This window comes from Aotus nancymaae, unplaced genomic scaffold, assembly GCF_030222135.1.
Source record: "Aotus nancymaae isolate 86718 unplaced genomic scaffold, 86718_ANA_hifiasm-v0.15.2.pri h1tg000089l, whole genome shotgun sequence".
NCBI lineage: Eukaryota > Metazoa > Chordata > Mammalia > Primates > Aotidae > Aotus > Aotus nancymaae.
This window is the reverse complement of record NW_026988504.1, coordinates 16,879,399-16,905,691: the sequence shown is the minus strand read 5'-3', so window position 1 is coordinate 16,905,691 and position 26,293 is coordinate 16,879,399. Positions and strand designations below refer to the sequence as shown.

At 39.8% G+C, this 26,293-nt stretch overlaps 1 protein-coding gene across 3 annotated transcripts; it reads left to right on the top strand.

Moving 5' to 3' along the window:
- The first annotated feature begins 565 nt into the window (after nucleotides 1–565).
- PSMD12 (proteasome 26S subunit, non-ATPase 12) lies at nucleotides 566–26,293 on the top strand. 3 transcript variants are annotated; one of them, XM_012453862.3, is made up of 12 exons: nucleotides 566–741; nucleotides 8,164–8,223; nucleotides 8,311–8,439; nucleotides 15,037–15,144; nucleotides 16,238–16,342; nucleotides 17,375–17,524; nucleotides 17,609–17,743; nucleotides 18,361–18,473; nucleotides 19,745–19,919; nucleotides 22,016–22,093; nucleotides 23,236–24,808; nucleotides 25,545–26,293. In XM_012453862.3, the coding sequence occupies exons 1-11, from the start codon at nucleotides 634–636 to the stop codon at nucleotides 23,443–23,445; spliced, it is 1,371 nt and encodes a 456-aa protein (XP_012309285.1). In that variant the 5' UTR covers nucleotides 566–633; the 3' UTR covers nucleotides 23,446–24,808; nucleotides 25,545–26,293. The 3 variants fall into 3 exon arrangements, with proteins under 3 accessions (XP_012309285.1, XP_064225754.1, XP_021526545.1); XM_064369684.1 differs by having other exon boundaries at nucleotides 23,236–24,847; nucleotides 25,573–26,293; XM_021670870.2 differs by lacking the exons at nucleotides 15,037–15,144; nucleotides 25,545–26,293 and having other exon boundaries at nucleotides 23,236–23,785.

The window sequence follows — 26,293 nt, the reverse complement described above, 5'->3', positions numbered from 1 at the left end:
TGCTCACAAAGTCCTACAGGAATAACAAATAAAATGTCTTTCTAACTTTTCTTTTTCCAACTTAGTGGATTATAGTAAAAACGAAAACAAACAAATCACTTTGCTTGTTAAATGACTGAGCTGTTACCATGTCTTAGGAGCTTTCAGAGATCCCACAGATTAAGCCACCAAGATTCTCAACTAGATAAAACCTTAGAACTTTCTACTTTAAGGTTTATTTCAGCCTCCTAATGCAGAAATGAGAAAACCGAGATCCAAAAAAAGTTAAGCGATTGCCCACGGTCCTAAGAAATTATATTTCGAAGCAGGGGTGTAGGAATATATGAGATGGTCTGTTCTATTACACTCGCGTTTTTCATCGTAAATTTTAGATATTAAAAGGCCGATGTTCCCAGAGGCAAAACCAGACGCGGGCTGCAGGGTGAAGCGGCGAGGCCCGCCCAGCGTGCCCCAAGCCCCACCCTCAGGGCTGTCCGCGGCAGTGCCTGACTAGCGACCAGCGACGGGGGCCTCGAGGGGTCCTTCGCGTGGGCTCCCGATGCACTGCCTGAGCGGGCGCGCGGACGGCTTCCGGTGTGAGTGACGAGTGGTGGCCGAAGCAGGGGGACAGCAAGGGACGCTCAGGCGGGGACCATGGCGGACGGCGGGTCGGAGCGGGCTGATGGGCGCATCGTCAAGATGGAGGTGGACTACAGCGCCACGGTGGATCAGCGCCTACCCGAGTGTGCGAAGCTAGCCAAGGTGAGGAGAGGCCGGCTGGCTGTTGGCGGGCGCCAGGGGCTGAGTCACGGCGCGGAGCCTGCTTAGGCCTCAGGGGGCCTGCGGGCTGGAGCGTGCATTCCCCCCCATTACCTGCTCAGCCCTAGTTGGGATGGCACGAGTGGGAGACCCCAGGTCGGCCCAGCCAGGACTGCGGAGTACGCCCGCGCCTATGGCTTCCCAGACCCTCCCCAAAACAGATGATCACTTCCCCCTGTTTAACTTAGGGCTCCGTTTTACTTTTGGTCTTTTCTTGGATGCTGTTTAAGTAACATTTACCTTAGGAGTTTACCAGAGAATAAGGCCGCTTCAGTATTCAGGCTAGATCAGAGAGTATCGTTCTATTGCTGTTGCCGAATCAATTTATGTCATTACATCGTTTATGGATCATGGCTATGTGCCTGGTCTTTGGCTTGGAGAAGAGGCAGGAAAGTGATAGTACAAAGATGAGTAACACAGGACCCTATCCTTTAGGAGTTGATGTACGTAATGAATTAGTCAAGTCATGCATGGTGGTGAGGACCATACAAGGGAAAAGTGTTACAGGAACACCGAGAAGGAAGCTATGCATTCTTAATGGTGCCATAAGGGAAGGTTTTACAGGAAGGCTCACGTTTGTATTGGGTCTTGAAGAATTAATAAGATTGGGGTGGGGTGAAGCCATTACTGGAGACGGAACTACAGAAGTAAAGACAAGTCTGCACTGTAAGAGTTTAACGAGCTTTCCAGACAACAAGGATGAAGAAAGGTGGTAAGTTGCTACTCTGTATATCTTAGGTTCAGTATGCTTGCTGAGGAGGAGCCATAAATTCATTAAGAGCTTTCTAGCAGCTAGCATAAACAAACATCAGTTACCTAAGGGTGGGAAAACTCAGCTGCCCCCAGTGCCAGACAGATAACAATAGCTGACATTCGTTGAGTAGTTTCTGCAGTATCAGGCACTGTGCTTACATGTACTAAGCCATCTGATCCTCACCTCAGCCCTATGCAGTAGCTATTATTATTACTCTTATTTTACAGATAAGAAAACTTGGGCTAGAAAAAGTTGAGTAATATGCCCCAAGATCATACAGCTAATAAAGTGGTGACCCCAAGAAGCAAACCCAGGCAGGCCGATTGTAGATTCTGGAGCTTGTACTCTCACACACCATGCTGTCCTGCCTAGTGAGCCAATTGTAAAGAAAACCTGAATTTTTTTTTTTTTTGAGACAGAGTTTCGCTCTTGTTACCCAGGCTGGATTGCAATGGCGCGATCTCGGCTCACCGCAACCTCTGCCTCCTGGGTTCAGGCAATTCATCTGCCTCAGCCTCTCAAGTAGCTGGGACTACAGGTGCCATCACACCTGGCTAATTTTTGTATTTTTAGTGGAGACCATGTTGGCCAGGTCTGGTCTCGAACTCCTGACCTAAAGTGATCCACCCGCCTTGGCCTCCCAAAGTGGGGGGATTACAGGCGTGAGCCACCGCAGCCGGCCAAAAACCTAAACTTCTGAGTACCTGCTCAGAAAAGGAGGCAGCAGCTCTTCACCTTCAGAGAATCTTTGCCAATTGGGGATTAAGAGCCTCTCGAGTAGCTGGGACTACAGGCACCTTCCACCACGCCCAGCTAATTTTTGTATTTTTAGTAGAGACAGAGTTTCACCATATTGGTCAGGTTGAACTCCCGACCAGAGCCTGTATTTTTAACCATTCTACTGCCTCCGTGATTGGTGTATGAACACCCTGCATCAGATTGATGGAGTGTTAGTAAAAGTGATACTAGTTCTTGATGATGGTTATCTCTTCGCCTTGTATTCAGGAGTTAAAAATTAATCTAAGGAGGGCCTTTTCTGAACTGTAAAGATACGGTATTTAGCAGTTCTTAATATATTGAGGGTTTCTCATTCTCTTTTCAATTATGGCATATTTGGCACATAGTTATTTGAGGACTACTTACATTCTTAAATTGAATGTATCCTTTGATTCTCCTTCCTCTTAACCCATTTATGCTGGAGGTTGCAAAATTTTTTTGTGAAAAATCAGACCTTGTTAATGACCTTGAGCAATAGGATATAAGTAACTCCCACAAACTTAGCAGTCTCAAATTCCTGGGCTTAAGAGATCCTCCTGCCTATTACAGGCACATACCTGGTTTAATGTCTTTTCATTTCTTTTTGTCACCTGCAGCCTCTTATGGTTAATGTTAAAAATAAAGAGCAAGTAAAATGTAAAACAGTTCACATTGTTAGCTTAAACAAAAGAGACTCCTTTAAGGAATAGGTCACTTTAAAAGTTGGACTATGCAGGGGGAGTATTGGACTGGCTTTAAATTTCAGCTATTTGTGGTGACTTTTTTGAGACCGAGTTTCGCTTTGTTGCCCAGGCTGGAGTGCAGTGGCGTGATCTCGGCTCACTGCAACCTCCCCCTCCCAGGTTCAAGCGATTCTTGTGCCTCAGCCTCCCGAGTAGCGGGATTACAGGCACATAGCGCCATGCCTGGCTAATTTTTCTATTTTCAGCAGAGACAGTGTTTCACCAGGTTGACCAGGCTGGTCTCGAACTCCAGACCTCAAGTGATTCGCCCATCTCCGCCTCCCAGAGTGCTGGGATTACAGGTGTGAGCTACCACGCCTGGCTGTGGTGACTTTTTATCAGCCTTTTTCTTACTTGTTTAGGTTGTGTAACAAATCATTGTAAGATTGGATTCATTTAAGGAATTGAAGGAGGCGCAAACAGAACTTACAGATACCCAACATGTATGGATATTGAACAAACTCATTAGTCACTTATGGAATTTACAAGGATTATTTTAATAAGAAAAATGAGTCACATGTTCTACCAGGTTGGTTTTGGATAACTCTAACCTTATTGTTCCTTCTGAGTTGAAAGGCAGCATCAAGGAGTTGGAATTTCAGGAACTGTGTGAATAGACAGGAAGAGGAGGAGGATGTTTAGCCATAGGGTAGAACATGGAAGATTGGGAGAAAAGGGTGGGGGTGAAAATTAGAAATTGTATTAAATGTCCCAAGAAGAACATGAGCTGAGAGCTGGAAAAAAAATTGTATTAAATGAATTGTAATTATAAAATAAATGATGGTAGTGTCCTTCAAATAGCACTCAATTGTCAACCATATAATTTGTCACATCCTGCTTATTGTGACAGTAAGAATTAGGAATTGTCAGCCATTAAGATCAACTGAATATAGATCAGGTATGTGCCAATCCATTCAACACATATTTTGTGGAGGTTGGTGCAAAGAGAAGTAACAATTAAACAAGGATCCAGCCCTAAAGGAACTTACAGACCACTTAGGAGGTCAGCTGTGTGCCTCTGTCACTGATACAAGGATAAAAGGATGGACCATAGTATCTGCAGAAGCAGTGGCATGTGCTTGGTGTGATGCAGCTCACTGAACTGCAGTGATGAACAATATAGACAAGCTCCTTGCTCTTACTGAGTTTATATTCTACTGAGACTAGAAAGACAAGTAAACACCCAAATAGCATATAGTTTGGGGTAATTGCAGAGTAGAGTCAGTAGGGTTGAGTATGAAAGGAAGAGGTGGTAAGTGACTACTGACTTTCAGAGAGCGTTATCCAAAAATGCATTTGTGAGAAAATGACGATACTCCAGACCATGGCTTTAGGCCACTGTGTGATTCTCTCACATGTGTGATGCAATTCTTTAATACCCATGCTTCTGAATTAGAATACCATGTATTAAACCACACGCTAGTGATCACAGTAATGGTAATTGCAAATCTGACAGGTGACTGTCATTAAACAGTATTTTGCATTTTAACTATTTTTACCCTTTATTTTGTTGCCAAATGGTAACCATAGAGATTACTTTGATCAAAGCAGAAGGTGAGATTTAAACTAGTATGGTGGGGGAAGCACCGCATTGTAGTGGAGAGAGCTTTGGACCTTGAGGAAAGAGCCCCGGATCTAGTTGTGCTGATTCTTTTTGGGACTAAGCAAGTCATTTAAGCTGTTTAGTCCTCAGTCTTTTTAATCTCTAAAATGAAGTGATTGAATTAAATACTCCCTACCAGTCTTTCTAGTTCTAAGATTCTTTCATCTTTTAGGATTTATTAGCTTTCAACTTTGGAGAATTTATAGATTTGTTCATTGTGTTTTTCCTCTGATGAACGTTTAGCCAGTATTTATTATATACATAAATCTATAGAACTTTCAGAGAAAGGAGAACTAGGGCTCTCCAAAAAGGAAATATTGTTAAAATATGTTAATAATCATATATTTCAGATTTAATTAAAATAAGTTCAGACAGGGGCTATACAGCATATATGCTGTGCTGCATGGAAAATTCATGCATGTTTAAGTTATCTTAGAAAAATATGGCAGCAGTATTTTTTAAAAAGTCAAAACATTATTTATGCCCATAATTCAGAAGCTATTTAATTTAGTAAGTTTTTTTCATCAGTAGAAAGGATAGTACTCATGTACCATTCATGAATGTCATTAAGGTAAAAAAATTTTCATTTTCGATTAGAAATTTTTTTTTTTTTTTTTTTTTTGAGGCGGAATTTCGCTCTTGTTACCCAGGCTGGAGTGCAATGGCGCAATCTCGGCTCACCGCAACCTCCGCCTCCTGGGTTCAGGCAATTCTCCTGCCTCAGCCTCCTGAGTAGCTGGGATTACAGGCACGCACCACCATGCCCAGCTAATTTTTTGTATTTTTAGTAGAGACGGGGTTTCACCATGTTGACCGGGATGGTCTCGATCTCTTGACCTCGTGATCCACACGCCTCGGCCTCCAAGGTGCTGGGATTACAGGCGTGAGCCACCGCGCCCGGCCACAGAAAATTTTTAAATAATACTCATTTCAATTTATTGTCAGAGGTGTTTACATGATAGTTATTAATATAAGCATGTTAAATACATGCATTTTTTACTTTTTTTTTTTTGTGACAGAGTCTTGCTCTGTTGCCAGGCTAGAGTGCAGTGGCTTGATCTCAGCTCTCTGAAACCTCCGCCTCCCAGGTTCAAGCAATTCTCCTGCCCCAGCCTCCCAAGTAGCTAGGACTACAAGCGAGCGCCACCACAGCCAGATAATTTTTTGTATTTTTAGTAGAGACAGGGTTTTACCATGTTGGCCAAGATGGTCTCGATCTCTTGACCTCATGATCCACCTGCTCAGCCTCCCAAAGTGCTGGGATTACAGGCACATGCCACCACGCCCAGCTAATTTTTATATTTTTAGTAGAGACGAGGTTTCACCACGTTGGTCAGGCTGTTCTCAAACTCCTAACCTTAGGTGATCCACCCCATCCTTGGCCTCCCAAAGTGCTGGGATTACAGGCAGGAGTAACCACACCCGGCCTGCCCAGCTAATTTTTACATGTTTTGTAGAGACAGGATCTCGCCCTGTTTTCCAGACTGGTCTCAAATTCCTGGGCCCAAGTGATCCTCCCAGCTCAGCCTCCCAAAGTGCTGGGATTACAGGATATGAGACCCCATGCCTGGCCAGTGGTGCAATTTTTGTGCTGTATGTTGGTTTTGGTTTTATCAAAATATGTGGTTCCTGATAGGATAACTTGTTTTAGTCCTGGTGTATTATCATTTATGTTTGTATTATTTGAGTTTTATTGTTCCAATCTCCAAATGTATATCCCAGGGAGAATGTTTTATTCTTACATATGAGATAGAGGTGTGGTGAGGTTAATATAAGTTGTCAAAAAGTATATTTCAGGCCGGGCGCGGTGGCTCACGCCTGTAATCCCAGCACTTTGGGAGGCCAAGGCGGGTGGATCACGAGGTCAAGAGATCGAGACCATCCTGGTCAACATGGTGAAACCCCGTCTCTACTAAAAATACAAAAAATTAGCTGGGCATGGTGGCGCGTGCCTGTAATCCCAGCTACTCAGGAGGCTGAGGCAGGAGAATTGCCTGAACCCAGGAGGAGGAGGTTGCGGTGAGCCGAGATCGCGCCATTGCACTCCAGCCTGGGTAACAAGAGCGAAACTCCGTCTCAAAAAAAATAAAATAAAATAAAATAAAAATAAAATAAAAAGTATATTTCAGTTGGATCAGTATCTGCTTAAGAGCATAACTTTCAGGATAGCATGTATGGGTGTTCTCAGGTGGCCTTCATTTCCTGTAAGCATGATTACTAATTTATTTTTGAAGTCATTGAGAAATTAGAGTTTCCTATTTTTTTTTTTTTTATTTTAAAAAATTAAGACAGGGTTTCACCATGTTGGTCAGGCTGGTCTTGAACTCCTGACCTCAGGTGATTCGCCCGCCTTGGCCTCCAAAGTGCTTGGATTACAGGCGTGAGCCACCACACCCGGCCGAGTTTCCTATCTTTTAGCACTAGATACTGTTTTTATTTTTTTCTTGGAACTCTGTATTTTAAAATAATTTGTTACAGTAACAGTGACTTTATAAAGAAATCATTTATTTTTCTACTTTTTTTTTTTTGAGAGAGGGTCTCACTTTGTCACCCATTGCAGTGGTGCAGTCTTGGTTCACTGCAATCTTCACCTCCCCGGCTCAAGCCAGCCTCCCACCTCAACCTCCAGAGTACCTGGGACTACAGGTGTGAACCACAATGCCCAGCTAATTTTTGTATTGTGGTATTGTTTTGTAGAGATGGGTTTTGCCATGTTGCCCAGCCTGGTCTCAAACTCCTGAGCTCAAGATACCCACACCCCTTGGCCTCCCAAAGTGCTGGGATTACAGGCATGAGCCACTGTACCTGGCTTGCTTTTATTTAAAGACACATGTGACTACCACTTAGAGTCTCTGATCAGAACAGGATCTGCCAGATATGGTGGCTCAGGCATGTAATCCCAGCACTTTGGGAGGCCGAGGCAGGATGATTGCTTGAGGTCAGGAGTTTGAGACCAGCCTGGCCAACACGGCAAAACTCTTTATCTACAAAAAGTACAAAAATTTGCTGGGCGTGGTAGCACAATCCTGTAGCTCCAGCTGCTCCAGAGGCTGAGGCACGAGAATCGCTTGAACCCAGGAGGTGGACGTTGCAGTGAGCCGAGATGGTGCCACTGCACTCCAGCCTGGGTGAAAGAGTAAGACTCTGTCTCAGAAAAAAAGAATAAGATAAACAGGTGTTACCACACTGAGTTGATAAATTAGAATCCAGAACAAAGACTTGGTGTTTTCTCAGGTGTTACATGATTGTTATATGTTCAGTTTCTCTTAGGCATTTAAAAATACTAAATATAGCTTGTGGGCCCAAGTAGGGAACCACTGACTGATGGAATCCACTGGAGAAGCAAGGACTATCATGAAAGGAGAGAAACAAAAGTAGTTATGGGGTGGTCCTTTTCCTCTAGAACAGGCTGTTGATTTTTCCTTTTCTGTGTCAAATCCATTTCATTTTAGACTAATTATTCGGATTTCATGTGTTGTTTTATTCTTCATTTTTATCTTTTGTTTTAGGAAGGAAGACTTCAAGAAGTCATTGAAACCCTTCTCTCTTTGGAAAAGCAGACTCGTACTGTGAGTAGTTTACAGGGAAAAGCTCAGTTACCATTAATTTCATTGAACATTGTTCCATTAACTTTCAATATATTTTCATCCTTACAGGCTTCCGATATGGTATCTACATCCCGTATCTTAGTTGCAGTAGTGAAGATGTGCTATGAGGCTAAAGAATGGGATTTACTTAATGAAAATATTATGCTTTTATCCAAAAGGCGGAGTCAGTTAAAACAAGTGAGTTCATGATCATGACTGCTTAAAACACAAATGCATTTGTATTTAAATAAGAACTTTTCAAAAGCTCTTCTATAAGTCTGTTTAAAATGTGTTAAGTCAACATTATAACATCCTAGAGTGAGTTTTAAAATTCAGTCCACATTCTCATAATGATACAACTGTTTTGTTTTTTCTTCTAGTCTTTATTTTTGCATATTTTTTAAAAATTGTGTTATATTTAGAGTGTTCATAAAGCTTTGTTCTATTTTGGTGTCATTACTTTTATTTTTTTCTTATTATTTACTTATTTTGAGATAGGCTCTGTCACCACTCTGTCACCCAGGCTGGAGTGCAGTGGTGTGATTACAGCTCATTGTAGCCTCAACCTCCCGGTCTCAAGGAGTCTTCCCACCTAGCCTCCAAGCAGCTGGGACTACAGGCATGTGCTACCACACCTGGCCAATTTTTAATTTTTTCATAGAGACAAGGTCTCACTATATTACCCAGGCTGGTCTCAAACTCCTGGACTCAAGTGATCCCTCTGCCTTGGCCTCCCAAAGTGCTGGGATCACAGGCGTTAGCCACTGTGTCTGGCCCCATTTTTATTTTAAATGGTTATGTTATAATTTATCAAGTTGATATTCAGATTTATTTTGTCATACCTCTTTTATTAAACACTTTATGCTGTTTTAAAATGTTTAATAATAACTAAATATCATTTCATTGTCTTATATTATCTTTATTTTTTTTTTGGAAGATAGCTTTTTGAGGTATTACTGATACTCAAAAACTGCACATATTGACAAAAATTTATCTCCTTAAGGGCCCTCCTCTTCACAAGGCCTTCACCTTGTCCTATGTAGATTTAAATACTAAGATTGTTTCTAATAGCTGAAGGCTGTGTTTCTAGGATGACCCAAGCCCTGCTTAGAGTGCCTGCCTGAGAAAACTGAAGTCTGCCAAAAGAATAAACTGTTAAATGGGGCCGGGCGCAGTGGCTCACGCCTGTAATCCCAGCACTTTGGGAGGCCAAGGCGGGTGGATCACGAGGTCAAGAGATCGAGACCATCCTGGTCAACATGGTGAAACCCCGTCTCTACTAAAAATACAAAAAATTAGCTGGGTATGGTGGCGCGTGCCTGTAATCCCAGCTACTCGGGAGGCTGAGGCAGGAGAATTGCCTGAACCCAGGAGGCGGAGGTTGCGGTGAGCCGAGATCGCGCCATTGCACTCCAGCCTGGGTAACAAGAGCGAAACTCCGTCTCAAAAAAATAAAAAATAAAAAAAAAATAAACTCTTAAACATTTAATCTTTTGTGTGTGTGTGTGTGTGTGTGTGCATGCGCGTGTGTGCGTGCTCACATGTACTTGCAGACATAGGGGCTTGAGTCTTGCTACATTGCACAGGCTGGTCTCAAATTGTTGGACTTAAGTGATCCTCCCACCTTGGCCTCCCAAAATACTGGGATTACAGGCATGAGCCACTGTTCCTAGCTCTCCAACTTATTTTTGAGGCCATTTTTAGAGAGACTATTTTGTGTATTTTGTTTAGAGATTATGTAAGTTCTCTTTTAGTGTTTTGGTGAAGTTGGGTTTTCTTTACTGTTTCCTTATTCTTCTTGAGATATATTTAAATGTTCCCCTGTACAAGTAGATCTCATTTTTTACATTTTTATCTCTTCTTTTAAATGCTGTTTCCTGAGTAGTTTCTGGGTTTTTATTTTTTACTTTAAATAATAAGGACATTGTAAAAGAAGATGTAGTGGAACAAAAATAGATATATAGTGTTCTTGTCCAAATTTCTTATTTTATTAATTAGATTGCTTATAGGGTAAAGATAGTATTAAAGTGGGTTAAATTGTTTTTTGCAAAAGTCAGAGTTACTGTAATTGGTTTATTTTTCTTTAGGTAAGTTTACATACATATAAAAGACAGTGTTGGCTAGGTGCCGTGGCTCACACCTATAATACCAGCACTTTGGGAGGCCAAGGTGGGTGGATTACTTGAGCCTAGGAGTTCAGGACCAGTCTGAGCAATACTGTGAAACCCTGTTTCTACAAGAAATAACAAAAATTAGCCAGGTGTGGTGGCAGGTGCCTATAATCCCAGCTACTCAGGAGGCTGAGGCAGGAGAATTGCTTGAACCCAGGAGGCGAAGGTTGCAGTAAGCTGAGATCGTGCCATTGTGCTGCAGCCTGGGCAACAGAACAAGACTCTGTCTCAAAAAATACACACACACACGCACCAGTGTTAAGAATTGGCATATATTTAATTGAGGCAACCTAAAATACGTGAATGTGAAATTTATGTATGTATATATGTATGTATGTATGTATGTATTTGAGGCAGAGTCTTGCTCTGTTGCCCAGGTTGGAGTGCAGTGGTACAATCTTGGCTCACTGCACCCTCCACCCCTCTGGTTCAAGTACTACTTCTGAGCCTCCCAAGTAGCTGAGATTACAGGCACGTTCCACCATGCCTGGCTAATTTTTGTATTTTCAATAGAGACAAGGTTTCACCATGTTGCCCAGGCTGGTCTTAAAACTCCTGACCTCAAGTGATCCACCTGCCTTGGCCTTTCAAAGTGCTGGGATTACAGGCGTGAGCCACCACACCCAGCCATGAAATTCAAGTGTGCTTTTTGGTGCCCAGTTGAGTGGTTTGAGAGACAATTAATAGACAGACCATCATCTTACTCTATTTTCTGAGAGACTTACTCTCTACAGGACAATTTTGAAGGGGCCCCTTTATTAGAAGTCTTGGAGCAACCTAGGTTGAAATCAACACAAATTTATGTTTTGTGTAGTACTAGGACAATTCAAAGCACACATCTTAAATTTTAGTTTCTCATGTCATAAGATCTCAGAGCTAGTAGTAGGGGTTGTTGCTTAACCCTTACTTTTTTCTTCCTTTTTTTTTTTTTGACAGTCTTACTGTGTCACCCAGGCTGGAGTGCAGTGGTGCAATCATAGCTCACTGCAGCCTCAATCTCATGGGCTCAAGACATCCTCCCCCTCAGCCTCCCAAGTAGCTGGGACTATAGGTACAAACCATCACTCCCAACTAATTTTTGTATTTTTTGTAGAGATGGAGTCTTGCTACGTTGACCAGGCCTCAAACTCATGGGCTTACACAATCCTCCTACCGTCGCCCAAAGTGCTGAGATTACAAACATGAGTCACCATGCCTAGCCCTGGCCCTGTCACTTTCTAAATGGAGAAACAGATTTATATGTAAGGTGCTTGGAATGTGAAGAGACATGTAGCCTATAGGTCTTGCTCTTGGCAGCCTGTTGGTTAGTAACGTATATAAATCACAATAGCATTTTTTTTTGAGATGGAGTCTCACTCTGCTGTCCAGGCTGGAGTGCAGTGGTGTGATCTTGGCTCACTGCAACTTCTGCCTCCCTGGTTCAAATGATTCTTCTGCTTCAGCCTCCCGAGTAGCTGGTATTATAGGCATCCGCCACCACGCCCGGCTAATTTTTGTATTTTTAGTAGAGTTACGGGGTTCACTATGTTGGCCAGGCTGGTCTCAAACTCCTGACCTCAAGTGATTCACCCACCTCGGCCTCCCAAAGTGCTGGGATTATAGGTGTGAGCCACCACACCCGGCAATTAGAGCACATCTTTAACAAGTAGCTTTAAGATTTTTAAAAATTGCTACACATACATTAGGCAATGTATAAGTGACACAAGAGTAATAGGATGTACAAAGAAATGTGGAAGGAGGAAGAGAATATTTTGGGTTAGATTTATTGGGGAAGGCTTCTTGGAGAGAGAGGACTTTGAGTCTGTCTCACAGCTGGCTAGTGACAACCAGAACTGGAACCAGGCATGCTCCTTTCCCTATGTCTCCATAGCTATGGAAAGTGCTTAGGGACTCAGAATGTCTCTGTGACCCACAAAGTCCACTTTTCTTACATTTTTTAAGTACAAAATTTTTTGCTTAAGCAGACTTAGAAAGTAACGTTAAGAAAATAATCTTTTCGGCTAAGCACGGTGGCTCATGCTTGTAATCCTAACACTTTGGGAGGCCGAGGCAGGCTGATTGCCTGAGCCCAGGAGTTCCAGACAATACTGGGCAACATGGCGAAACCCTGTCACTGCTAAAAATACAAAAAAAATTAGCTGGGCATGGTGGCAAATGTCTGTAGTCCCAGGTGCTCTGGAGGCAGAGCCAAGAGAAACGCTTGCACCAAGGAGGCGGAGGTTGCAGTGAGCCAAGATTGCACTGCTGCACTCCAGCCTGGGCAACAGAGCAAGACTGTGTCTCAAAAAAAAAAAATTAATGAAAATAACCTTTTCTTGATTGCTTAATATTAATGCTTTCTATTTATTTTCTGTCACTTGAGCCCAAGGCGTCACTCCAACTATAACTTCCTTAATGTCTTACTTGCATTTTTTTCAGAGAGCAGTAGGATGGTCACTTCTTATTAGAATGTTGTTATTAGCTTTCCCATTGCATTGTTAGAGTGTTCATGTACAGTAGTCTCCCTTTATCCATAAGGGATATGTCCAAAAACCCCCTCTGGAGACCAGAAACCACAGACAGTATGGAACCATATATCCATTATGCTTTTCCTTGTTGAGAATTTTCACCTTTTCATGTAAAGGAGGCACTTTATGGCTTCACTTCGGTATATATGAATGGTCAGCATCACCACTCTTGGGCTCTGAGGCCGTTGTGAAGTATAATAAGGGTTGCTTGAGCACAAGCACTGCATGTGAGACAGTGGATCTGGTACCTAAGATGGCTCCTGAGTGACTAGGGTGTGTAGTGTGGAGACACTGGACCAAGGGCTGATGTGAGGGACTGCATTTGATTTCATCACTACTCAGAATGGTGTGCAGTTTAAAACTTACAGATTGTTTATACATGGAATTTTCCATTTAATATTTTCAGACCACAGTTGACCATGGCTAACTGAAACTGGAAAGCAAAACCTTGATAAGTTGGGACTACTGTGGTTACTGTTGTTATTTTTAACCACATCTGATTTCTGTTCGTGGATTTTTTGCACAGGTTTTAGAATTATCAAGTTGTGTGCACTTCTAGAAATTATAATTAACTTTACAGGGATCATATGTTTTGTGAGATACTAGATGTCCTAGAGCCTTGCACTTAGTGAAAGAGTTCTGTTGTATAATAAAACCTTAGCTTTCTGGAATGCCTGGGTCTCTAAATAGCCAGTGTTTCACATAGTTAAAAGTTAAATACTGCTTGTTCTCATTGATAAATGGAAGCTAAACAGTAGGTGCACATGGGCATAAAGATGGTGAGACCCCTGTCTCTACAAAAGTCTTTTTAAAAATTAGCTGTGTGTGTTGGCACATACCTGTAGTCCTAGCTGCCCAAGAGGCTGAGGTGGGAGGATCACTGGAGCCCAGGAATTTGAGGTAGCAGTGAGCTATGGTCATGCCACTGCACTCCAGCCTCGGTGACAAAGTGAGGCCCCAGGTCATTTAAAAAAATTCTTTTTAATTAAATAAAGATGGAAATAATAGACACTGAGGACTCCAAAAGCAGGATGAAAGGAGGTGAGGGTTACCTGTTGTATCCAAAATTACCTTTAGGGTACCATGTTCACTGTTTGGGTGTTGGGTTCACTAGAAGCCCGTACCTCACCAATATACAATCTATTCATGAAACAAACCTCCACATGTAACCCCTGAATCTAAAATAAAATCGCATCACCTCCATAACAAAAACGTTTAGCCTAAGCTTCTTAAACATTAAATGTTTTTCATGGAAATCTTTCTGAGACGTACTATTTATTTCTCTGCTGCCTTAACTAAAATATATTTAATGTAATTTCACATTTTCTTGATGACTCATGGGCGTAATTATTAATGATTATGATATATTGCTTAAAATCTAGATCAGGCACTGGCAAATGATGGGACACAAACCAAATCCCACCTGCCTATTTATAAATAAAGTCATTGGAACACAGCCACGCCCATTTGTTTTTAAGAAGGTCGAGTTGAATAGTTGTCACAGAGACTGTGTGGCCCACAAAGTCCAAAATAATTACTTTGTAAATATTTGCAAAAATTTACAGAAAATGTTTGCTGATTTGTGACCTAGATCAGAATGTTAGTGCTTAAGGGAATGTATTCCAGCCCCTAGATATAACATGTGAGGAAACTGAAGGGAAGAGGGTCTCTGGCTCTCACTGTCACATCGTCTTGAGGTGAATTTGGGTGACTGTGGCTCTTCCCACCCAGCTGGTAGAACTGTTTTACCTTTTGCCTCTGCCACTGCCTTTTTCCTCCTCAGTCACAGTTATCTGCAGGTCGTGGCTTCAAGCAGCCGTGGACCTCTGCTTTCTCTTCCCTTTTTGTCCCTTTAATCAGATGCCATTGCTTCCATGCTTTCCTGCTTGGCTGCATCTCTGCATCTGAGGTTTTCCTGACCTTTTCTGACTTGTACGGGGTACTTGGTACTTTTTCGATATTCGGGAAATTTTGATGGGATGTTCTTCATGATATTTCCAGGTCTAGAGTTGCTTGGGAAGACCAAGTTCAATCATTGCTCTTCCATCAACAAAATACATTATTTTTTTCCTCTGTGAGGAATGTATTTTACTTATGAACGGTTTTTAATATTTTAGGCTGTTGCTAAAATGGTTCAACAGTGCTGTACTTACGTTGAGGAAATCACAGACCTTCCTATCAAACTTCGATTAATTGATACTCTACGAATGGTTACCGAAGGCAAGGTAAATTTTTCTGTTGACATAACTCACAATGATACAAACTGTTTTGTCTATATTCAGAGATACTTAATGTATGTAGATATTTTGTATAAGTATACATTATGTTTATTTTTTAAAGAAATATGCAAAAGGTCATCACTTTAATTCAACCATTAATGTCTTTGTACATCCCTTTCTGCAAATGAATCAATTTAAATAGTGACAGCTGTGGTATGTCTAGCTTTTTCTGGGTATTAGTCATCGCAGATTTACATTGTGACTTAAAAAAATGAATAAAAATTCCACACAGGGTCAGAGTGTGGGAGAAAAGCATTTTAGACATAGAGGAAATTAATTATATTCAAAGACACCAAAGTAAGAAATGCATGATAGTTGTAGGAAGCTGTAATTAGTTTGATATTATTGGAAATAGAGTAAGCAAACTTAAGCATGAAAATTCATTCCCCAGGTGCTTTAGGTTATACTGTAGTCATATTTTTAGTGTTTAATTTGTTGGAAATTATAAATCTAACATTACTTATAACTACAAAAATGTTAACAACTTTAATACCTAGAAAAATCAGATATTTTTAAAGAAGGTAGTCTTGTATTTAAAGATAAATCAGAATTAGAGTATTAACTGTAGACATTGGACTACATATAACACACTTTTCAAATACTCAAAAGGCACTTTGCATTTTCTGTGCCATTTATGTAGCTTGTGGTCCTATTATTTGTTAAACATAGTAATTTTTTTTTTCTTTTTTTTTTTTTTTGAGACGGACAGATTCTTGCTCTATCTCCAAGGCTGGAGTGCAGTGATGCAATCTCAGCTCACTGCAACCTCCGCCTACCAGGTTCAAGCGATTCTCCTGCCTTAGCCTCCCGAGTAACTGGGATTACAGGCCCCTACCACTATTAATTTTTTATAATTTTAGGAAAGATAGGGTTTCACTATGTTGGCCAGGCTGGTCTCAAACTCCTGGGCTCAAGCAATCCTCCTGCCTCAGCCTTCCAGAGTGTTAGGATTACAGGTGTGAGCCACCACACACAGCCTACTTTTTAAATTTTAACACGTTTCCACAGAATTTTGATTGTGTAAATTTCTCATTTGTAGATTTATGTTGAAATTGAGCGTGCTCGACTGACCAAAACATTAGCAACTATAAAAGAACAAAATGGTGATGTAAAAGAGGCAGCCTCCATCTTACAGGAGCTACAGGTAAGGTATTGTGTTTTAGAGTGGGTAAAACTTTGTTTAGTCAGCAGTATTTTCTAATGGAAATATAGGATGAGTATCCCTTATCCAAAATGTTTGGGACCAATAATTATATTGGATTTTGATTGAAAGCCTGTGAATGGCATCTTTTTTCATATTTAAAATTGTCATTTCCTCATTAACCATTAAGAAGATGCATATTAAAACAACAATGAGGTGCCACTACATACCTGCTAAAATGCCTACAATTTAAACAGTAAAATACTCAGTGCTGGTGGGGATGCAAAGCAGCTGGAACTCCTATTCCTTGCTGGTGAGAATGCAAGATGGTGCAGCCACTCTGGAAAAGTTTGGCAATATACTTCCCATATGATCCAGCAATCCCACTCTTGAGTATTTACCCATGGGAAACGAAAACTTACATTTACATTAAACCAGTTCACAAAACCTGTTCATAATAGCTTTATTTGTGATAATAAAAAGAATCACCCCAGATATCCTTCAACAGGTGAATAAGTAAACTGTGGTATGTCTATACAATGGAATACTACTAAGCAGTAAAAATAAATGAACTATTGATGAATGAATCTTATAATTTAGGCCATTATTTAGAGTGAATAAAGACAGCCTCAAAGCATTATATACTATATTTGACCTTCTTGAAAAGACAAATTTGTAGTGATGGAGTACAGATCATTGGATGTCTTAGGGGGGGCTTATGAGTAGGGGAAGTGTGTGATTATAAAGGGATAATGTGAGGAAGGTTTTTTGGGTTCTGTATCTTCATTGTGATGGTGGTTACCCAAATCACTACATCTGTTAAAATTCATAGAATTTTTTTTACCAAAAGGGGAAAAATCCGTTATAAATCGTAATTTTCTAGAGGTAACTAGCTTTTAATTGTCAGCACCCTCCCCATACATATGAAAGTTCTTATTATTTAACAAGGGTGAACATTTTAATATCTATTTAATTTTGTTGCAATTTGCAAAATTGCAATGTATTATAAACTTATTTGGGGAATTACTGTGCTAGGTGGAAACCTACGGGTCAATGGAAAAGAAAGAGCGAGTGGAATTTATTTTGGAGCAGATGAGGCTCTGCCTAGCTGTGAAGGATTACATTCGAACACAAATCATCAGCAAGAAAATTAACACCAAATTTTTCCAGGAAGAAAATACAGAGGTGAGCATATTTCTGACTATAGTTTACTTTAAAAGTATGAAGAAAACCCATAAACCCCAATTTGTTTTGTCAACTTTTTTGCAGAAATTAAAGTTGAAGTACTATAATTTAATGATTCAGCTGGATCAACATGAGGGATCCTATTTGTCTATTTGTAAGCACTACAGAGCAATATATGATACTCCCTGTATACAGGCAGAAAGTGAGAAATGGCAACAGGTAAGTATATATTCGTGTAATTGACATGGCTTCTTATTCAGAAGAGTAATTTGCATTTTTAAGTTTTCAAATCTTTTTAACTGCACTAATTAGATGCAGTTGTATGGTGCTGCTTTCTATTCAGTGTTGTTCAGTATATTACTGATTCAGTCTAATTGTGGCAATAGTTTAGATTTTGTTTCACTTTTGGAGAAATATAGGGTTCCTGTTTAAAATATGTACAGTGGGTCACATCCTAATAAAGGTTGCAGATAAAGACCCGGCATTACTTTGGAAAGTTATTTTACAAAAGCTGTTTTAAAGTGCTTATATATACATTCCACATTTATACTTCTCACTTGTTGTAAGAACTGTTTCTTTATACATTTGTCAAAAATGAATGTCAAGAAAAATGTCAGCTAAGGTAGTAATTCAGATTAGCAATGATTTATTATAATAGTTTTGCAAAAACTAAATACTATAGAAAGACACTATGAACAGGTAGCCTGGCAATATTTTTTCCCTTAGGGCTTTAACATACATAATAGATATGTAGTTATTCCATGATTGTTCAGTTTTTGCCAATGTTTCCATTATGTCTAGTCTTGCATATAACCTTTGTTGTACAACTTTTTCAGGCTTTGAAGAGTGTTGTACTCTATGTTATCCTGGCTCCTTTTGACAATGAACAGTCCGATTTGGTTCACCGAATAAGTGGTGACAAGAAGTTAGAAGAAATTCCCAAATACAAGTAAGTACTTTTGAAATTAGCATGATAATATCGCAGTAGAAACTCCATTTTGAAAGAAAATTGGCTAACCTAAGTGTATACTTCTGTACTTCATTTTTGGAGATGGAGTTTCGCTCTTGTTGCCCAGGCTGGAGTGCAATGGTGCCAACTCAGCTTACTGCACCTTCTGCCTCCCAGGTTTAAGCAATTCTCCTGCACCAGCCTCCCAAGTAGCTGGGATTACAGGCACCTGTTACCACACCCAGCTAATTTTTGTATTTTTAGTAGAGACGGGGTTTCGCGGTGTTGGCCAGGCTGGTCTCGAATTCCTGCCCTCAGGTCATCCGCCCACCTCAGCGTCTCAAAGTGCTGGGATTACAGCGTCTCAAAGTGCTTGAGCCACCATGCTTGGCCTAAGTGTTAACTTCTTAATTGGTTACTGATAGATTATATTAGAGAATAAAACTAGAGATGATAAAGTGGTGAAATGTTTTTTTAGCATTACATTAGCAATCAACGAGATCATAATATACTTTATTCTAAATTGCTTTTCAGGTGGAAGTTTCATATCAGGTCTACTTTAGCGGCTTTTTTTTTTTTTTTTTTTGAGATGGAGTTTTGCTCTTGTTATCCAGGCTGGAGTGCAATGGCGCGATCTCGGCTCACCACAACCTCCGCCTCCTGGGTTCAGGCAATTCTCCTGCCTCAGCCTCCTGAGTAGCTGGGATTACAGGCACGCGCCACCATGCCCAGCTAATTTTTTGTATTTTTAGTAGAGACAGGGTTTCACCATGTTGACCGGGATGGTCTCGATCTCTTGACCTCGTGATCCACCCGCCTCGGCCTCCCAAAGTGCTGGGATTACAGGCGTGAGCCACCGCGCCCGGCCCTTTAGCAGCTTTTGATTAACCATTCGATAGAGTTTCACCATTAGTAGTTTAGAGCTTTGTGATTTTCAAAGACATACTTCTGAAAATCTATTATATAAAATAGACTTGCTTCATCATAAGCACAACAGGCTCTTATTTCTCTTTGTTTCGTGAGTACATTTACAGTGTTATTTCAGAAATTGACAGTGCAGAAGAGAGCAGAGTGTTAAGTGGGAGAATGCTGTATTCTGAACTACTGTGGGGAAAAAAATGGAAATAAAGTTGGTAAAATAAATAATCAAATCGTGTCTCCTAAATAAAATTTAACGAAAACAGTTTGTTGATTTTTTTGAACTTTGCTATTATATTAGTTAATACTTAATTTTTACAGATTTGGAATATTAAGATGTATACAATTTGCAGGGATCTTTTAAAGCTTTTTACCACAATGGAGTTGATGCGTTGGTCCACACTTGTTGAGGACTACGGAATGGAATTAAGAAAAGGTTCCCCTGAGAGTCCTGCAACTGATGTTTTTGGTTCTACAGAGGAAGGCGAAAAAAGGTGGAAAGACTTGAAGAACAGAGTTGTTGAACATGTAAGAATCTGGCATAGAGATGACAATTTTTATTTTAACCTTTAGCGAATTTACTTTTTAGAATTAAACTTTGGCAAATTTGAGCATAAACTATTTTATTTTTCACATTTGAGAATTAAATCTTCATTTTGGATGGTATGTCTTTAATTCTTCACTTAGGATTTTTTTTTCTATGCCCAGTGTAGTAGTGATACAAATTTGGTATTCAGATGTTTACATTTCCAAAAGCATATTGGAATGTATCTCACTCATCTTGGGTTTTTTCCCTATTTTTGGCTTTTCAGAAAAGATAGCTATATTTTAGCAAGCTTTATTTGACAGAACCTCTCAAGAATCCAAAATTTTATAGCATGCAAACCAGACAGAATTTCCTAAGAATAGGGGCAGGAGGGTATTTCTCTCCAATGTTCACTTGCTAGTCTTGGAAACAGGTAGCATGTCTTAAACCTGAACTTTGATCTTAGGTTATCACTGCTGTTATGTTGTATTATGTTACCATTCACTCCTTCACATAGCAAACATTTATTGTGAGCCTTCTCTGTGCCAGACACTGTACAAAGTGCCAGGGCACACAGGAGAATAAGATATTACTCTACCTTTAATAAGAAGATTAAAAATGATAGGGAAAGATGTACTTATAAATAAAAAGTATCAGATATCGTAGTACAAATAGAGAGAGCGGAGTGAGACTTATGGGAAACTTGGGTATTTCTACATGGAGGAATGATCAGGTTGAAAGAATTGATGATTGAGGTGAGGCTTCTAAGAGGAGTGTGAGGTTATCTGGCAGACAAGGACAGGAGGACAGCCTGAGCACTAAGTCCCTCTGAGAGTGAATGTGGAGAATGCATTTGGAGAGAGATGAGACTAGAGAAGACTAGTAAAGTGAGAGATAGATGGACTTCAACTAAGGCAGTACCGAGGGATTAAAGAGTGCAGGGAATGGATTGTTTTAAGGAAGGAAATCAATAGGATGCAGCCTTTGATTAGACTTAAAGCATGAAGGAAAAGGTTAGATTTAAAGGATAAAAGAAAAGTGAGTGGAAGAATGCTTCTCACGCTTTCCGATGTGTTGGTGTTGCCGTCAGCCCTGATAGAGACAGGAGAAGATGTATCTTCTTCAAAGATGAGTTCATTTTTCTCCCCACTGTTCCCAAACCTTTTTTTGAGTGCTATTGTTAATACTACTACCAATAAGAATAGTAAAGGGGAGTCTCTGTGTCTTAACTTCAACACCATCTCCACTGAAAATTCAGAAATTTAATATGAAGCTACCTTTAAGTCATTGGAACAATGGTAAAGTGATGATTATTTGAAATGGTATCCAATCTTTTTTTTTTTTTTTTGAAAGTGAGCTCACGTGCTGATCGGTAGTGGGATTGCGCCTGTGAATAGCCACTGCACTCCAGTCTGGGCAACATAGCGAGACCCAATCTCTTAAGAAAGTGAGAGTCAGTTTAGCCCTGTCATCCAGACTGGAGTGCAGTGGCACAATCATAGCTCACTATAACTTTGAACTCCTGGGTTCAAAGGATTCTTCCACCTCAGCTTCCTAGGTAGCTAGGACTGTAGGCATGCACCACCATATTCAGCTAATTTTAAAATATTTTGTGGGGATGGGATCTTGGTCTCCTGGCCTCAAGCAGTCCTTCCATCTCAGCCTCCCAAAGTGCTGGGATTACAGGTATGAGTCCCTGTACCCAATCTCCAATCATTTTTTAGATTTTAGCCTTTAAAACATTTTTGTTAGAATTAGAAAAGGTTAACTTTAGATTCTTGCACTCAGAAAAAAATATTTCAGTACAATTATAATTTTTAACCACGAATTTAGTGACAGCATATATTTTGACTATATGTTTAAAGAGCTATGTAGAATACTCATAGTAATTCACAAATAACTGCAGAAACCAAAATATCTGTGTATTTAGTTTTGTTACTCAAAATTAGAATCAGCTTTGCTCCAATGATGGGCTATAGAAAAATAAAAGCTCTGAGTCTAACAGTTCAAGTAAACTTACTTGGATATGGAAATAAATGGACTTTTAGAGTTACTGACAAATGTTATGTATTCTCCCTGTTCTCTGTCCTTTCCCCAGAATATTAGAATAATGGCCAAGTATTATACTCGGATAACAATGAAAAGGATGGCACAGCTTCTGGATCTATCTGTTGATGTAAGTAGTAGACACCAACTTTGAGTTATTTGTAGGCATTCCTTTAGAATATTGACTTGTAAAGATTGAGTAAGAAAATCAATGTTATTGTTTAATTTTATGTTTAGGTAATAGAATTCTAGAAAGTTTCCCAAGCTATCTTGAGTACCAAAAAATAACCTAAGTATCAAGTGATCCCAGAGTCACTTGTAGCGGTGTTGTCTTCAGGTCTCCATTTCATGGTGACAAAATGCAGAGCATACAAAGAGGAGTTAACCGAAGTGTATAGTAATGGCCTGAAAAGCCATGTCTGTCACCAGAAGGAGTTGTGACAGTTTAGGTGATAAGAATCATGGAACATTAGAATTGGAAGGTTTGCACCTTGATCAACTCATCAGCGCTTGTCACTTATGAATGAGAGTACCAGAGTCCTTAGAAGTCAACTGTCTTGTCCATGGCTATGTAGTTGCCAAGTGGGAGAGCGTATATTCTAACCCAGCATTTCTGGAAACAAATTAACTTTACCATGCTGCCTTTTAAGGGGAAACTGTAGAAAAGGGAGTAGACCAGCATGCTATTGGCATGGATACCAGCAGTTACCGAGTTTGCAGGGAGGCAGATTCAAACTCACCCCTGACTGAATCTACTCAGATTCTATTCATTCCCTAGAATATCAGTAAAGTGAGTACTTTATTACAGGAAGTCAACAGTTGCTAACTCTTTTTTTTGTTTTGTTTTGTTTTTTCTGAGGCAGAGTCTTGCCCTGTCACCCAGCCTGGAGTGCAATGGTGCTATCTCAAGTCACTGCAACCTCCACCTCCCAGGTTCAGGGGATTGTCCTGCCTCAGCCTCTTGAGCAGCTGGGACTACAGGTGTATGCCACCGTATCGGCTAATTTTTGTATTTTTTAGTAGAGGTGGGGTTTCACCATGTTGCCCAGGCTGGTCTTGAACTCCTGACCTCATGTGATTCACCCACCTTGGCCTCCCAAAGTGCTGGGATTACAGGCGTGAGCCACCACACCCAGCTGAGCAGTTACTAAGTCTTAAAAATGAATTTTTAGCCCTGCATATTCTTGGATAAAGAGTTTAGAAAATGCTTTTCTGAAGTTTTGTTTATCGTCTGTAATTTATCCTGTCTTAATTCATCTTTCTCTCTTGCAGGAGTCTGAAGCCTTTCTCTCAAATCTAGTAGTTAACAAGACCATCTTTGCTAAAGTAGACAGATTAGCAGGAATTATCAACTTCCAGAGACCCAAGGATCCAAATAATTTATTAAATGACTGGTCTCAGAAACTGAACTCATTAATGTCTCTGGTTAACAAAACTACACATCTCATAGCCAAAGAGGAGATGATACATAATCTACAATAAAGGTCTTAATGCTTTTAGAAAACAGTTAAAATTGGAAGTAATTAAAAAAAAAAAAAAGACTGTTATAATGGTGTATATGTTGGGTTTTTTTCTAAGCTTCTTTGTCTTAAATTTTAAAATAGTGAATATGTTTGAGACTCCCTTTGACCTTTCAGTTCCCTGAGTTCATTGTTAACTTTGCATTTGCAATTGGTGCAAAAATACACATTTCTGTCGTCTGAATACACAAAAATTGTGTAATAATTTACCCAGATATGTTTTTCTATTTGAAACCTTTTTAGCTGCTGTTTGTTTTCATTCAACTAACAAACATATTACAATAAAAAGCAGTATATACACACTTCCTTTCTACAGTTACCTCTGATTCCGAACACTTTGTGGGGTGATTTGGCAAGTGTTTTTTAAATAAAATAAATTTTGTTGTAAAGCTATCAATCATTTAGTAGAATAGAAAAGCAACATAGAGCACACAAGAACATTTGGGATGAGCTGTGTTTTGTGAAGAACTTGTGTTTTGATACTGTGGCCAAAAGTCTAGACTGAGTGTGTATGCAGCAGTCTGGTAAGCCATAGAGGTTTTTTTTGAGTCAGACTGCTTCCAATCACAGTAGCTTGATTGCTTTCAGCCCTCATCCTCTGGCAGTCTCTCAACAGGGATAGTGACTGCTTTTTTTTTTCTCCCTTTCCCCCTTTCTTTGTATTTTGCATGGGTTTCAATGTAACAAAGTTGTTTTTATAAGGCTTATTTGAGGCTTTAACTTGTAAGTCTAAGTATATCATTATTGTTCCACATTCATTATTTCTGTAGGAACTTTAGTTCCGTTTAATGAACACTGGATAATCTAATGCTTTAAAAAATGGCAAAAAGACTTCAGGCCTCCCTCATAGTAACTGGTGTAGCATTAAATATTTTCACAGAATTAAAAGTAGCTTACTGTCAAAGAGACATCTGAGATCAATTGGTACAAACATTTTGCAAGTGTTTTTTAAATTTGATTTATTATAGAGAAAATAAAAAAACAAATGTTAGACGGTTAAAATGATGCTTAAATGAAGAAAGTGTGAGGTCTACTTTAAAAAAATTCAAATGAAGAGAAAAAGAGAAACCTAAACATTCTAGAAATGGCATTTCTCCTAATTAATTTTCCACTTAATGGAAAATTATCAATTGTCCTGTTTTGTGATCCCAGGACTGAAGACAATTGTGGGATATCTGTCATATTTATGCTGTGAGTCATCGTGAATAATGACATAGTACTAAAGTAATCTAATTTTATTCTTTGGAAATTCGATGCATTGGTCACATTAATAACATCAACATCTGCTATCACTTATCTTTTAAAAACTAACCAGGAAAGACCAGGCGGTCACGCCTGTAATCCCAGCACTTTGGGAGCCCAAGGTGGCCGGATCACCTGAGGTCGGGATTTCGAGACCAGCCTGGCCAACATGGTGAAACCTACTAAAAAAAATTTAAAAGCCAGGTGTGGTGGTGCACACCTATAGTCCCAGCTACTTGGGAGGCTGAGGCAGGAGAATTGCTTGAACCTGGGAGGTGGAGGTTGCAGTGAGCCGAAATCATGCCATTGCACTCCACCCTGGGTGACACAGGGAGACTCTGTCTCCAAAAAAAAAAAAAAAAAAAAAAAAAAGACAAGTTTAGAAACAGAAGTTCACACTAACAGAGAATGGTTTTAATTTTCCTTTGAATGAAAAGGCTAGAAGATGAAATTATGTATTGTTAATTTGTAAATAAAATTGAAGCTAATTTGAAACTAGCTTCGCATTAACTTCCATCTTTCTAGGAGCTCATTACCTTTGGGCTTGTCAAACCTGGACTGTTTGGCCAAATACATTGCTAGAGAGATTGCAAATGTTCCTCCTCTTTGTTTTTATTTATTTATCTTTTGAGATGGAGTTTCACCCTTGTTGCCTTGGCTGGAGTGCAATGGCGTATCTCAGCTCGCTGCACCCTCTGCCTCCTATGTTCAAGCGATTCTCCTGCCTCAGCCTCCCAAGTAGCTGGGATTACAGGCACATGCCACCATGCCTAGCTAATTTTTGTGTTCGTAGAGACGGGATTTCATTATGTTGGCCAGGCTGGTCTCGAACTGCTAACCACCTCAGGTGATCTACCCACCTCGGCTTCCCAAAGTGCTGGGACTGTAGGCGTCAGCCACTGCACCCAGCCTGTCTTTGGTCTTTATTTAACACACCGTCACACTAGACTGTGTATGATTCAGTGGCATTTGTAACAGTGTCCCAGTGACCAAATCGCATTCAACTCCATCAGCTGTTCATCCATTTCTTGTTTTTTCCTGTCAAACTAATCAAGCAAACTTACGAGCTAGTCGCCAGTTTATTTTCTTAGTATTATAAAATAATTCATTAGCATAAAATACAATAGTAAAATATTTGAGTTGTTCAGAACCTCAATTAATCCTGTTTTACATTTCAGACCTAAAGCTGGCAATCATGAAAAGAAGCACTTTGTTTTAAATATGGAGAAGATAACGCTTGACTCAATTTCATTGTCATTAGTGTATTAACCAGCAGGAGAGGTGATGAGCCATTTTTTAAAAAATGAAATACCTTTTATTTCCATGTTTTTTTAAGAGTTCAATAGCTGTTTCTATAATTATCCTCAATTTTCTTTCATATGTTACTGAATCTGAAAAACTTATCTTTAAAATTCATACAGTTCCATTCTATCTCTTGTAAGTGTTAAATGTATGATAAAAGTACATATTTTAAATTGTTTTCAGCTCTTGGATATAGCAGCAATAAAAACACTAATTTGTGGATATTTAAGAAAACCTGGAGAATAAACTCATACTTTAAAAGATCA